At 45.9% G+C, this 15,518-nt stretch overlaps 1 protein-coding gene across 3 annotated transcripts in view; it reads left to right on the forward strand.

Annotated features, from left to right (window-relative positions):
* FRMPD4 (FERM and PDZ domain containing 4) overlaps positions 1–15,518 on the forward strand; it is a 566,058-nt gene that overhangs the window by 511,459 nt on the left and 39,081 nt on the right. For all 3 annotated transcript variants that reach the window (XM_038586821.1, XM_038586822.1, XM_038586820.1), the window contains exon 5: positions 8,251–8,296. In XM_038586821.1, the coding sequence (XP_038442749.1) occupies positions 8,251–8,296 (46 nt within the window). The remainder of the gene's footprint in view (positions 1–8,250; positions 8,297–15,518) is intronic.

A 15,518-nucleotide genomic window follows, 5' to 3' on the forward strand; every position in this document is an offset into this window, starting at 1 on the left:
AACCCTTAAACCAGCTCTTGTCTTTGTTGCCCTGATGACTCTGCTGGCTTCATTATGTGCATTGTCTTCATCAGCATTCCCTGAACGTTGACTGAGAAATGCCACATAATCCCATTCTTTGCAGTTATCAAAGGAAAGGCTCGGTTCCGCACCAATGTCTAGAGCGTTAATGTTTCCCAAAGTCCATGACGGATCACACTTAGCCTTAATGTGTTGATCTGGTTTGAATGCTTAGTCATTTGCTAGCTGTTTTCATTCCCTTTCAGCTAATGGCTTGAGTACATGTTCGGAATCGATAGAACGGATAATTAGTGTCTCTCAGAGTGTTGGAAAGGTCAACTAGACAAAGCATTAAGCCGCCAATCTAAGTAGTCCTGTGGCAACTTTTCTAGAAGTGAAGGGCGCATCATTTCCTCCAGCTTGGCCAGCGATTGACTGGGCAGGACTATGTTATGGCTGGTTATCAGATCATAAAAATCTTAATGTTCTTTTCACATCTCCTGGTTCGGATAGAAAAAAAAAAAAATGGAAAGATAACCACTGGGATACCGATACCCTAGGATTGCAGAAAGCCTCTTCTGAGCAAAGTCGCTGGAGAAATGCTGTTATAATCATTTCTGATTTCCATCATCCGTGGCCGTCCACCAGCCGAGAGTCTAAGGAGCTTGCAGAACAGAATATTTTGCTAATCTCTCTGAAGTGCAAGAAGAATCTTACGTGTATGTGCATTTACCTGAGAAGTGAAGGTTCCAGTGCCCTTTCTCTGTGCCTTAGCACCTTTCTTTCCAAATAAAATTAATGCACATCAGTCTCTCGAGTTATGCGAGGATGTCATTTTGCAGTTTACAAAATCCTTTCAGATGTGGCCCTCAGTTACCTCCTTATTTTGCTTTTCCGGGAGCATCACCTTCCAGCCTTCATGGATTGGTTCCTTACTTCGTTTTTGAAGTTTAGAACCTTCCAGTTAACTTGTTTGGACTTGTTTTGTAAAGCAAGAGTCTTGAGTTTTGACATAAAATATCTTCCTATATATTTTAGTTCTTTGGGCTTGGTTTTGTTTGATTTTCCCGATTTCTGAGATCTCCATGCTCTTCACAGCTCTGTTACATCCCTATCGATTTCAGAGTTGATCAAGGGATCTATTTAGGTGGCATAGGAGGAAACATTCTGCACGCCAATATGATTACCTACTGCAATATTAAATTCGTGTAAATATAGAGTGAGAAAGGCAGTTTGGGAAAGATGCCAAGCTATGCCGCTCTAAGAAAAAGACCACACCAGCTTTAGCTGCATTGTTGCAAGAGATTTAACACCGAAAGCCTCATTAGAATCCTAGCTTTTCCTCACATCACTTTGCTTCTGCTGCAACAAAATCACAGCCAATGAATTTTACAAATGGGATGTGTTGGCAAAGCACGACCTGCAACCACTGATGCCCGATGTCCCAAGCATGCTGCAAGGGATTCCATCAAAAAGGGATAAAAAGAGACTTTTGTTGAAGAATTGAAGGCAAATTTGATAGGAGAAGTTTAGGGGAGGTCAGACTCTATTTTCCCTCTGCATGTCAGCACTGTGATTCGGGGATTTAAATGATGTTTTTAACAAGCTCAACTATTTCAAAACTATTGGTACTGCGCTTTGAAACTATTCGTCAAAAGTAGAAGATGTACTTGGAATTTATTAGAATACTTCTCTACACATGCCCCAACTGTATTTTTTAACATCCCCAGCTGTTTCAGACCTTCATAAAAGTTCGTTATGTGCTTCCTGGAATGTGGTATCTTCCATTCTCTGTTCTAATCTTCCTGTGGAAACGATTTTAAAATGGCTTTGATCTTTTTTCCCTAGGATCCCCAGGATCTTAGGGTTCGGAATTCTAAGAGATCCAAAACATTATGAAGTTCATTCTTCTTGTCTGGCAGGTTATAATGAAAGAATTATAGGTGAGAGAAACAGAAGAAAAGCACCTCTCCAGCCTGGATGATAAATAACATACTGGAGTATTTTACTTCAATTCAAATAGCGTCATCTATTCATTAATTGGTAAAGTTAAAACCAAGCTAGGTTGTGTTTCAGGCACTTTGTAGAGAATTTACTATAGGCACAAGAACTTTAAATGCCATAAACATAATAGACATATTTTGAAAATTTTTTCCATTTTTAAATTAACAGGGTGTGCTGAACAATTCTTTATGCGGATGTTCCTTACCATGCATAAATAATCTCGCCTGAGGTGAATTCATGGGTGGAGACCACTTTTAAGATACTTAGCGTTCACTTGGTTGTTAATCTTTCTGCTAGTGGGGCACACAGAATCTCACATGGTCCCCAATAATCCTTGCTTCTGGATATTCATAGTTTTTTGCATTCCACTCTCTTTTAGTACGGGTGGGACCTTTGCTTCTCCCCACCAGAATATGGGCAAGGGTGATGGGATGTCGTTTCTGTGATTATCTTATATACAATTGTAACTTCCATCTTGCCAGCAAACTCTCCTTTGCTGGTTTTGATGAAGCAAGTTGCCATGTTGGGGAGGCCCACGTGGCAAGGAACTAGGGGTGAACCGTAGCCAACTGCAAGCCAGGAACTGAGGTCCTTGGTCCAACAAGTCAAAAGGAATTTAATCCTGCCAAAAGCTGCAGAGGTTTGTTTGGAAGTGAATCCTTCCCAGTCGAGATTTCAGATGAGATCTCAGCCCTGGGCAACACTCTGATGGCAGTCTCATGAGAGAAATTTTATTTTTTATTTATTTATTATTTATTTATTTATTCATGAGAGACAGGGATCCCCATGAGAGAAGTTTTATTTTTTTTATTTATTTATTTTCTTTAAAGATTTTATTTATTTATTCATAGACACACAGAGAGAGAGGCAGAGACATAGGCAGAGGGAGAAGCAGGCTCCATGCAGGGAGCCCAATGTGGGACTCGATCCTGGGTCCCCAGGATCACACCCCAGGCTGCAGGCGGTGCCAAACCACTGTGCCACCGGGGCTGCCCGAGAGAAGTTTTAAATGAGAGCCAAGTTAGGGACGCCTGGGTGGCTCAGTGGTTGAGTGCCTGCCTTTGGCTCAGCGTATGATCCCAGGGTCCTGGGATCAAGTCCTGCATTGGGCCCCCCCCCCCAGGGAGCCTGCTTCTCCCTCTGCCTATGTCTCTGCCTCTCTCTCTCTGTGTCTCTCATGAATAAATAAAAATAAAATCTTAAAAAAAATCTTTAAATGACAGCCAAGTTAAGGGGCACCTGGGTGGCTCAGTCAGTTAAGCATCTGCCTTCAGCTCAGATCATGATCCCGGGGTCCTGGGATCGAGCCCTGGGTGGGGCTCCCTGCTCAGCAGGGCATCTGCTACTGCCTCTTCCTCTGTGCTCTCCCTCTCTCTCTCAAGTAAATACATTTTTAAAAAGAAAAAAAAAGATACTCGAGTTAAGCCATGCTCATATTTCCGCCTCCTAAAAAGTACGAGATAATAAATGTGTGTTGTTTGAAGCCACTAAATTTGTGATGGTCTGTTATGCAGCACTAGATAACTAATAAAGCTAGCATCTGTGGTAGGAGAGAATAATGTTCCAACCCCCAAAGATGTCCACAGCGTAGTCTCCAAAGCCTGTGACTGTAGATGTGATTCCATTAAGAAGGGGGTGATTATCCTGGATTTTCCAGGGGGACTCCATGTAATCTGAAGGGTCTTTATAATTGAAAGAGGAAGGCAGGAAAGCCAGGGAGAAATTTGAAGATGCTACGCTGCTGGTTTTGAAGATGGAAGAAGAGGCCATGATCCAAGGAATACAGGAAGGCTCTAGAAGCTGGAAAAGCTTCCAGAATGAGTGCAGCCCTGCTGTCACCTTAACTTTAGCCTAGTGAGGCCCACTTCAGACTTTTGACCTCCAATCTTTGTAAGATAATACATTTGTGTTGTTTTTAGCCACTAGGTCCGTGGTAATTTATTACAGCAGTGATAGGAAGCTAATCCGGTTTCTTGGCTTATTTGTTTAGCATCTGAGATGCGTAACCTGTGCCCTTCTCCAGGCACTGTTCTGCTTCAAACAGTCTACACCGGAGCTGGGATATCTGCTTCCCTTTCCAGAAGTGAACAGACGAATACGGTGCCATTGGGCATCACTCTGGAGGACATGAGCATTTTCCCCAGTGCCTCGTGTCCCCTCACTCTTGTGTTTTCCTCTTGACTGTTTATTTCTTAGAGCTCTGAGCACTGACTGTCTCCGTCAAGGGTTGTTCGGGCTCAAAGAATACGATCTCTTCCAGTCAGTTGAAGTAGAGAAGTTGGAGAAGCATGTAGCCAGCAGGTCTCAGAGGGTGGAATCCTACAGCCTCTGTCTTCTCCCCGCTGCCCGTTCGTGACTGCCCACCAGGGCCAGCTCTTCCTGAGCCCTCAACGAAACCTCAGGCAGGCCCCATCAGCATATCCGGCAGGTTTCAGAAAATTCTCCGTCACTTGTACACTTATAATCACAACAACTTGTAATCTCTGATTTAAATGTTCAGTTGTCAATAAGAATCAAAACTCCCAACTGCACAAAATGCCTCTCTCTCGCCCCTATTTCCTGCCTGGGAAGCCTGCGGTGGGCTAAGAGGCATTCCCCAACCTTCTTCTATAGCTTTAGCTCCTTCCGCATAGAAATGGGACCAGGACAGTGAGGGAAAGAGCCACAAGGGTTCTCACTTGATTGGCACCAATGTAACCTGCCATTGGTTTCCTCTATCTGTGGAGGATAATGAAAGTTGACTCTTGGGCGCCTGGGTGGCTCAGTCGGTTGGGCATCTGCCTTCAGCTCAGGTCATGTTCCCGGAGTCCTGGGTTCAAGCCTCGCATTGAGCCTGCTTGTCCCTCTCCCTCTGCCCTTCCCCTTGCTCATGCTCACCATCTCTCTCTCAAATAGATAAATAAAATCTTAAAAAAAAAAAAGAAAGTTGACTCTTTCCCTTGTGGGCATGTTGGTGGATTCCTGGAAGATGTCTGTCGGGTGGCTTCAGCTGTAGCTCTCTTGAGTCAGAGAGAAGGCAGAGGCTGGCTGTGTCCAATACTCCTCAGCTTCTACCTCTTTCTACCAAGGCTCTCTCACCCCTCGGGCAGCTCAGCTGAGCAAGATGCCATTAGTAAGCGACTCCGGGTGCTGTTTCTACCACGTCTTCCACATATTGGCCCTAGGAATGGCACACTGGGCCTGCCTCAGTGGAAGGGTAGCAATTTTGCAAACATAGCCTCTGTAATTTGGGCATAGGTTGCTTCCACCGGCCTCTCCCGGTAGCCTTTTTTTTTTTTTTTTTTTTTTTTTGTCGCTTTTAATTAAGTAATGAGTCCAGCTCCAAGGTGCATAAGGGGTTAGAGGTCCCAAACTCTGGTTTTCCATACTTCCTTTGAAAGTCCTGCGGCACCTAGCTTTGGCGCGCAAAGGTGATTGGCATCTTTTGGCCTGAGGCCCCAGCTGGAGCTACCTCAGCCGTCTTGGCATCCTGTGACCTATGAACACATAGGGCTTCCTTTTTGCTGGTGTTGTTATTGTTGTTGTTTCGGGGTTTTTTTTGTTTGTTTGTTTTTGTTTTTGTTTTTTACCCCTTGTAGGATTGAATTAGGAATCCTAAGGGATGCAAAGCACCATGGAGTTAATTCTTCATGTCTGGCAGGGGATAATTAAGTACTTGTAGGTGAAAGGAAACAGAAGTAAAAGCCCATTCCCAGAACTGATCATAGTTATATTGAGATTTTTCCACCAATTTCTTTCTTTCTGACAGAATGGTGGGAGCCAGGACTGCGCAGGGGACTACCGGCCTTTGTCACCTCTACTCTTGCCCAGTCATGACTGGCACTCGGCTCCCAACACTGTTTCTTAGTTGATCCTACAGAGGGGAATCTAATTGGCTCACTCAGCCCTTAGGCCCAATCAGCTGTGCCCAGGGCACAATCCCCAGAGCCCTACTAGCCCACTAGCAAGGACCCCCGCTGCCACATGCACACAAATGCTTCCATCAGCTGGGCTGTATCACATCTCTCCTCTGCTGGGCCTTCCTTGTTTCCCGTGAACAAGGGGAACTTGAGTGAGAGCTAAGAAGCAGTACTTTGCTTCTGTGTGTGTCGCTTTCTGAGTGTGTGTTTCTCTTACGCAGAGATCTGTGTGGAAAGAGTGGGGGCTGGGGGCTTGTGTTCAGCCCCCAGTGGTAGTTGGGTGCAGTTGAACAGCCCCAGAGAGTTGGGAGGCTGGTCCTCCGTCGTCTTGGTGAGCAAATGAGGGATTTCTTTAGAGGCCCCCAAGAGCCACCTCCCCTTAAGCAGTTGGTGAGTTTGCTAGCATACGTCTACCCCACATTTCTTCATCCTCTTCCAAATTGTGAGGGTTTTTTTTTATTATTATTATTAAACCATACGTGCAGAGAGTTGAGGTCATCAAACTCATCTGTTCATGGTATCAACGATCGTCATCATAGACCCATGTAAGGCTCTTCTCCACTGATTTTACTTATTTATAGTCACACCCGCTCCCATGTCCCCGAGAGAAATCCTCTCCAACCTGTTTGGCGTGTCTCTGTGCTCTCTTATTGCCTTCTCCCCAGTGTGTGCTGCTTTTTGGAGCACATACGTTCTGAGCTCTTGGGAATGGTATTATGTTGTGTTCCTCGTCCAGTTTCTTCCCCCACGTGCAAAGCACCCTCCAGGAGTGCCCGGGCAAGACTGGGCTCCTGCCTCGTCTCGCCACATCATTCCGTGGCGTGCACGCATGCGTCTCCTTAGCCACTCTTCTGTAGCTGGACGCCCAGCTCGTTTCCAGCACTTCACCTCCATGGTCCTGGGAGCCAGACAGGATGCCTTTGCGGTGTCAACCAGAGGGGAACGGCTGCCTCAGTGGCACAGGTGACACTGAGGTCTTTGCCTGGTGGTGCCAGACTGCTCCCCTGAACTGCTACGCGGGTCCATACACCCAGCAGCCGTGCATGGTCATTCATTTCATCCACTTAACTCTGGTTTGGTCATACTGTCGCTGCATTTCTCCATCTAATGAGAATGCGGGCTGCCTACTTGTTAGTGGAGCTTTCCGCCCACCCTTGGCAACTGGGACCCCGTGGGAGCATCCAGGCCACTGGCACCCACGTGCTACTCTCCCCACAGTTACCATCACCCGGAATGTTCTGATACTTCTTCCAGTTGCTCTTGAGTTCTAGCCCACCCTTCCCCACTCGGCTGACTGCTCTCCTCCCGCACCTCGCGGTCCACACCGAGCGCTGCCAGGGCAAGTGTTCCGACCCGGTCCGACCCGGTCCGACCCAGCCTCAGTGCAATGATGGCTAGCAGGCCGATTTGCAGTGGCTCCTTCCGGGGAGCGGCCGTGCAGCAGACTCCCTTCACCTTATTCCTTTGCAGAGTAAATCACAAGAGGAGGCCATTAATTAAAACCTAAAGGAGAAAAAAGTCGGCGTCTCCTCAACAAAGTGGCAACTGACCTTTCTCCTACTTGGGATAAAAAGGGAAGGAAGGAAGGAAAACCACTATAACCACAGCATGATTTTCCCAAGGGGTTGAGTTATTTGTCAGGATTGGGTTATCTGGGGGAAATTAAATAAACCACGATCTTAAAAAAAAAAAAAATAGACCACGATCTTGCCTCGTTCTGCTTCTCCTGCGTGGTGTCCCCCACCATGGACACCGTTGCCCAGCGAGCAGCCACCTGAGATGCTTAGCGGCCCAGCGTCTTGGGCGTTGCGACTGTGGACCCCCATGAGCCACCTGGCGCGGGGAAGTGATGTTGCGGGGGTGCCGTTTGCCCACGAGAACCCCACAGTGACAGTTTTCTTTCATGATGCTGATGACCCCGAGCAGATAATGATGTTGTGAATTTTTAAAAATCGATTCCCTTTCTAGAAAATTAAAATCAAAAGGGGAGAATCAGTGTTGAGGGCCGCGGAAAGTGCGAGACGGAGGGAGTCGAGGCCTCTGAGACACCCCTTCCCTGGGCGAGTGTTTTCCGAAAGCCCTGGTGTTTGGCATCACAGGTAATAGCGCCCAACGCAAACCGCAGGGGAAGCTTTCCATCAGGCTGTTTGTTACACTGGGTGAACACTTGATTTTGGTTTTCTCCGCGGTCTGAAAGCCCATCTTTGAGCTTTTTGATTTACTCTGCCTGAGAGCCCAGGAAACAGTCGCCAACACATCACACATCGCATTTCAAAAGCACGCTGTCACTATCAAGAGACCGGCCTCTGTGCATTTCATAAATATGTTTGTTTTTCTTCTCTTTCAGAAGCTGCAAAGAATCGATACTCCTCACTGTCATTCAGCCTTACCCTGTAAGTGTCCTGTGAGTAAAAGTGCCCGTGTATGAGCCCAGGATTGTGGTCTCCTCTTCCCTGTCCCCTGAAACCGTTCCCGCGAATAATGGCAGAGGAAAACAGCATCGCATTCACCATATGAGTTTAGAAATCTTCATTATTTGTATTTTATACACCGTGATAGCAAAACCATTCAGAGGAGAGAAAAGAAAGTAATGCAGTTTCTATAGATCCTGAAAACCGGCTCTTCGGTCCTATGGGACTCACATCTAGAAATCCCACAAGACTCAAGATTTTCCTAGGGTTCCCAGCGTAAGAATCACAAATATAATGGGACTGTTTGACTGTAGGATGTTCCAGCGTGATGCTTTCTCATATCCCCTTCTAAATCAGTTGGTAGATATTTCAGGGAGCCTCCCCCTTTTGAAGGTGGCTCTTAGAGGAAATACAACTGTCAGAATTTGATGTCGGCAGCCTTGGTCAGGAGCATGCGGAGTGATTAAAATCGTACTGCCTTCAGTTGCCATGATTTTTTTTCTGACAACTTGATCACAGTATAATTTGTGTATCCTAAAATCCACCCATCTTAAGCATACAATTCAATGATCTGTATAAAATTTACTCAGGCATGGGGCCATCACCAGGATCCAGTTTGGGAGCACTGTCTTTAGCCCAATGAGATCCCTCGTTCTCATTTACAGTGAATACCCCTCCCACCCTCAGTCACATGCAACTACTAATTGACTTTCTATTTCTAGAGATTTGCTGTTGTTTGTGAATTCCATACATTGGCAGTTGAGCTAAAAAATACCAAGGCGAATTCCTTCAGATTTTCCCCCAAACGTTTGCCTTTGGTACCTTGTGTGCCCCTTGCAGGGATTGGCAGAGATTCCCGCCTGTTTGCGCTTCTCGTTTCTTCCCCAGGGAGTTGGAGGCTCTGCTAGTGGCCACTCTGCATCTCCTGACCAAAGTCATTCCTGTCTCCTGTCCCAGCATTTTCCTCCTAAGCCCTATAGCCTAAGCATTTCAGGCAGGAAAAAATAAGTATTCAAGATTCTGATAAGATGACAAATAGAACTAACCGAGACCACAGATCGTGCCATCCAGGATATAACTACTTATAATAAAAGCTTAGTTTACTATTGACTGTCACCTTTAGTCCCACTCTGGGATGCAACCACACGCGCATGTGTGGATTTGAAAACCAAGGAGACAGCAGGAAGTAAGAGAACCGAGATTTGAGATCTAGTTCCTGGCGCTAGAACAGGTGACTCCCACCTGCTCGGATTTCCGCGCCTGTCTGAGAAGGTCACACTGACTCACATCCAAGGGCTTCCCTGCTCCACCATCTCATGATTCCGTGATTCCTTCCAGATAAAGTACAGCTGGTCTGTTTTTACATTGTTTCAGTTAACCAAATTGTCACTCATGCTCACTTCAAATCTATCCACACTTTGTCATTTCTTTGCAGTGGACAGATAGGTTGGGGGAAGCCAATGGAAATGTCTACAATGACCGAGTGGTTGACCAACTGTAAATTCCTGGTGGCACTTCAAGTTCACATTGTCTTTCCTGAATTCTCTCTTCCCACTTTGTAACCTCTTAGGGCGTGTGAGATCGGAACCATTTTAGTTCGAACCAGGCTATTTTGCAAAGTGAGGTAATGTCTTAGCCCATACAGTAAGCTTGGAGAAAGATCAAGGAGGTGGCATTTAAGTTAAGGGTTGTGGCTTTGCTTGCTCTTTTTGCCATTTGAGTGTGCGTTATTCATATGAATACTCATTATTATCAGTGAGTCATGGAACTTCCTATAATAGATCATCTGCAACTTTCCGGGAGTTCAGGCGGCTGTTGCTATTGTGCTATATTGAAAGTCAGCATTTAGGAGCAAGTGTTGCATGTTCTTCTGGCCAACAGCTGCACCTCTGCCCCTCGCAGCACTCTCCCCCTGCCCGGTCATTGTTGATGGAATCCTCATCTTTGACTTTCCTTGACCAGCCCTCCTTCCTGAAATGCCCACTGCATATTCCACCCCAACACCTCCTTGGCCTAGCCAAACCCTTCTCACCTTCCAAGCCTCGGAACAACTTCTAGATGCTCTCCTAGAGTTTCTCACCATCACCACTGCAACACTTGGCCTGGAGAACTCTCCATTCTCTGGTGCCGTTCCATGCACTATAGGATATTTATTAGTATCTCTGGCTTCCACCCATTAGATGCCAGTACTGCCCTCTCCCCAAATTGTGACAACCAAAACCATCTCCAGACATTGCTAGGTGTCCCCTGGGTGGAGGTGGGGGGGGTATCTCCACTTGGGAACCACTGTCCCACACAGAATCTCCCCTCACTGATCCAGCCCAGAGTGGCTTTTTCCTCTGTGATGTGGGAGTGGAAATGAAGGAATTAAAACTGTAAAGTGCTTTAAATGGGCAGATTAGACTCAGAGAGGAGAGAAGATGGGAGAAGAGGCTACAAACTTGTTCCTTACATTCTTGTGGTTGGGTTTTCCCATCGGCACATTTGCTTTTTCAGATACAAAAACTTACTGGGTTCCATTCGCTTGCTGAACATCCTCTCAGCAGCCAGGATTGACGTCCTGAAAACAGATGACCCACCGGACCAAAAGAATGTGTGTAAATTCTACTTTTATAGCAGACAGTAAAAATCAGCATTTTAATTTCTTTTGTAAAGTGCTGGCCAGCATTTGTTACCTTGTCTTTTTTCTGCATAATAAGGTCCAGTCGAGACAAGAGAGCCCATGCGTCCCCCTTCTTACCTCACTCCGCATGGTCCCCGGGCACCCCCAGGGAACCCAGCTGCAGGGACCAGATTTTTACTGATGCTCAGGTCAAGAGGGCCTGGGAGAACAGTCTCAGGATTCCTGAGGCTTTTGAGAAGTCATCCTTAACCGGCTGCTGCCTTGTTTTTGAAGTAGTATAACAGACGGCTCTCTCCTTCCACCATTTTCACGTTATTTCTTAGAGAAAAATTATGGACGTGCAGCGGGAAACCACAAAGCAAGACCATGTGTGTCGGCACACCTTTTCCTCAGAGACAGCCAGTCTCTGAGTAAACAGTTGGCCTACTTCCTTCTAGTCCTCTGATATATGCCTTGTCGGTAGTGGAGGTCTTGGACATAGGTTTATTCTGCTCCTATCACTTAGTCTAGCATAAGCGTGGTTGCATATCATCAAGAATTCTTTATAAGCATCATATACGCGGCTGTAAAGCATTATATCAAACCAGGATTTACTTAACCAGCACCCCCTTATGTTGGCTAAGTGGGCCCTTCATACTTCAGCGGCCTTCTCTTCTAATTCTGCACGGAACACCTTTGCGTAGAAGTCTTTATCTGTATCCAGATAGTAGCATTTCCCCATTCCACTAGGATGGCCTTCTAGAAAAGGAATTTCTGGATTTCTTATGAACTTTGTTTGTTTTGCTCTGACATGCCATCTTCTTTCCTTGCACCGTTACCATTTGATATTACAGATCTTTCTTGGCTAGCTCCTTCTTCCTTTCCTTTGACTCTGCCTTCCACAGTTGCCAAATCTAGAACTTCCAGAACTTCCTAGCCTGATGTGGCTTGAGACAGGGAATATTGAAAGAGTCCCGATTACCTCCCCTCGCACAATCCCAGCTCGCTGGCGCTTGGCATAAGTCACTGTCCGTTCTCTTGTCCTGGAGCTATCAAGATTCACTCAGCTTTTTTTCTAGGCCAAAGAGCTGAGGGACCTACTTGCCTGCTACTCACTTCCTGCCCAACTTCCACCATGTCCCACACACCTGAGGGAAGCTACATATCTCCTCACGGCAGCGCCAGTGTATTAGATGCTATCAGGACCCAGACCGTGTCCTCCTGCCACATGTCACGCTGAGCATGCCAGTCCAGTCTCCAGCTGAGAGCACCAACGATTGTTCGCCCGTGGGTTTTTTCTGGCCGCAAGATGAGGCTCATGCAGCAGGCCAGAGGTGCTGAGGAATTAACGTTCCTGGAAGAACAGCCACTCGATCACTGATTGACAGGAGCTGGTGAATATATATACCCGAGCTCTCTGTCTCCTCGGACATGATAACTCTGAGGCCTGTGGCCTGCCTCGTTCCCAGAGGCCCCCAACAGGCGTAAGCTCCTGTTGCTTACAGTGGTGAATGGCTTAAAGAATGCTTCACTGGCTCCCTCCTCCACCCCCTGTCTCCCTTCCTCCTTCTCACCTATGCGCGCTTCCTGCAAGCACCTCCGAGACAGCGACCTGCTTGTGAATCCTTGTCTTGGGGTCTGCTTTGGGGGAACTCCAAACTAAGTTACCCAGTGATAACTGTGGGCCACTTAGACCTCACTAAATATTTACTCCATGCCGACTATGAATTGCTCATTTAAGACTTTTGGCTGTAGTTTCGGAAATTTATCTTATTTATGTAATTTTTTTCCAAATGATGTTCTAGTGACTTCTCAGCATCTAAAAGCATCAAGAACATGCCACATATCTACTCTGGCCACCTCAGCAACAGCAAATTTGGAAAGAGGTGCCGAGGTTGATTAGAGCCCTTCTAATCTTAAAATTAATTAACAGCAGGAGAATCTGATTATTCTAAATGGTAATTACTTGTCATTCCCACCACAGGATAGGAAGTGCTTATGATCAGCCCCTACAGGTCTGCAGGTTGCTAAGAATTAACTCATCAGGTTTCTGAGTGGTGTACATTGTATGTTTTTTGAGCTGCGAAAGGAGATCTGAGTGCAAACCGCAGTCGTGACGGGTTGACGTAGCATGTGTGGCACAAGTAATTCCAGCAGCCAGTGGAATAAGCCATTACTTTGTTGACTCCAATTCAGTAACCTTCACACTTGAGGAGCTTATGTTTTTATCATCAAAAAGTAATTTGTAAAATGTGTGGCAATTATATGAAACAGTCACAAATCCAGAATGAGAAAAAGGCCCTCGTGTGAATTCTTGGACTTTTATCCCAAGTCCATTGACTTCAGAATACATGTAAAATAGTATTTACTTGACTACATTGGCTATCTGGTTTCCTTGCTGACTCTCCTAGTTTATCAGGTTTGTCATTAGGGCAGGGTAAAAAAAAAAAAAATAGGGGAACGAGGCTATAAGGGACAGCATGCTCTAGCTTCAGGGAGAAGAGAGAAGCATCACCAGCTTTGACAAGCTCTGCCGCATGGGGCCACATACTTTAGGGGCCAATCACCCTACTACTTCCATGGGAACATCAATACCTTCTAAGATTATATATCCACTGGTAAGCATAAGAAATAAGTCCTGTGCAATACCTTTTTATCGAGGCAAGGAGTGACACAGATCATTTTAGAAAAATCTGGCAAAATCTCCCATTTAAAGATTCTGATGCACAAGGGAAATGAGCCTCGGTGCCTGGCATGTTGAACACGGGTGAGATCCTTCATTCCCCAACAACGCTGGAGCAGCGGGGTGCTTCAGCGTTCAAGCACCTCATCTAATTAGTAGCGTCTGTTCTGGGTAGTTTTCTTACAGCCACTTCACTTGCACTGAACCCATCGTGCCAGCGTAAATATCGCCTGCTTAAAATCATTAGGGGAGAAGAATGTTTTCCCTTCAGCTAAAAAATGGCATATCCAAAGCAAATGAACTCACTACTGTACGATTTGTCTGTTAATCATTACTAAACTCAGCCTATAATTAGAGATACCGAGGAGAACACCACTATCCCATCACTTAAGCTCTGTCGTAGACTCTTGTTTGTCGTTGTTTATTTATTTGTTTGTTTGTTTCTAGTGATCTCTACACTCAACGTGGGGCTTGAACTCATGACCCCGGGATCAAGAAGCACACTGATCCCGCTGCACCCACTGAGCCAGCCTGGTGCCCCTGTAGTAGGATTTTTTATTTTTTTGTAGTAGGACTTTTAAGTCATGTTGAGGGACACCTGGGTAGCTCAGGGGTTGAGCGTCCGCCTTCGGCTCAGAGCGTGATCCCAGGGTCCCAGGATCGGGTCCCACAGTGGGCTCTCTGCAGGGAGCCTGCTTCTCCCTCTGCCTATGTCTCTGCCCCATTCTCTGTGTCTCTCATGGATAAATAAATCTTAAAAAAAAAAGTCATGTTGAACATGTTCAAAGTTGTTCTTGAGGAGCAGCCATTTAGAGTCTTTTGAGTTCTTGGTTTTGTTTTCTTTGGTTTCGTTCCAAGAGGGCAGCCGTTCTCTGAAAACATCTTGAGTAAGTAGGGGAATTAAAGCTCTGGCGGCCAAACCATTCATTCATTCATTCATCCATCCAGTCCTCGAAGACACTGATCAAAGCAGAGGTGGGATGGGTGCAGAGGAGAACGTGAAATAACAGGATTTTTTTTCCCCAGTATTCAAGCAAAAGTCCACCTGGAAATATACATAGACATATTGTGTTTTTTTTCAACAGTGATTTTGTTTTATTATAATAAGATGCACAGAATAGAAAGCTAAGGGCACCTGGGTGGCTCAGGTGGTTGGGTGTCTGCCTTTGGCTCAGGTCATGATTTCAGGGGCCCGGGATCGAGTCCCAGGTTGGGCTCCCTGCTCAGCAGGGAGTCTGCTTCTCCCTTTCCCTCTGTGCTCTCTCCAGCTCTTGTTCTCTCTCAAGTAAATAAGAATGAATTTTAAAATGAACAGAAAGCTACCATTTTCACTATTTTAAATGGTTCAAATCTGTGACATTAAGTATGTCCACCATCTTGTTCAACGGTTGCTGCTGACTAGTTCCAGAACCTTCTGTGACTCCAAGAGGAAACCAACCCCGCAGATGATAGTTCTCCATTCTCCTCCCCAGCCCAGGGCAACCACTAAGCTACCTTCTGTCACATGGATTTGGCTGTGCTGGACAGTGCATGTAAATGGAATCAACTCCTACCACACGTGGCCTTTTGTGTCTGGTTCCTTTCATTCAACATAATGTTTTCGAGGTTCATCTATGTTGTAACACAAACCAGAACTTTATTCCATTTTATGGCTGAATAATATTCCATCAAATGGATTTGTCATTTCATTTCTCCATTTCATCCTACTGTTTTATTTATTTATTTTATTTTATTTGTTTATTCATGAGAGACAGAGACAGGCAGAGAGACAGGCAAAGGGAGAAGCAGGCTCCCCGCAGGGGATGCAGGACTCAATCCCAGGACCCCAGGATCACGACCTGAGGTGAAGGCAGATGCTCAACCACTGAACCACCCAGGCATCCCTCATCCTATTGTTTTAATTGATCTCAGGTGTACTT

The sequence above is a fragment of the Canis lupus genome, chromosome X, assembly GCF_011100685.1.
Source record: "Canis lupus familiaris isolate Mischka breed German Shepherd chromosome X, alternate assembly UU_Cfam_GSD_1.0, whole genome shotgun sequence".
NCBI classification, from domain to species: domain Eukaryota; kingdom Metazoa; phylum Chordata; class Mammalia; order Carnivora; family Canidae; genus Canis; species Canis lupus.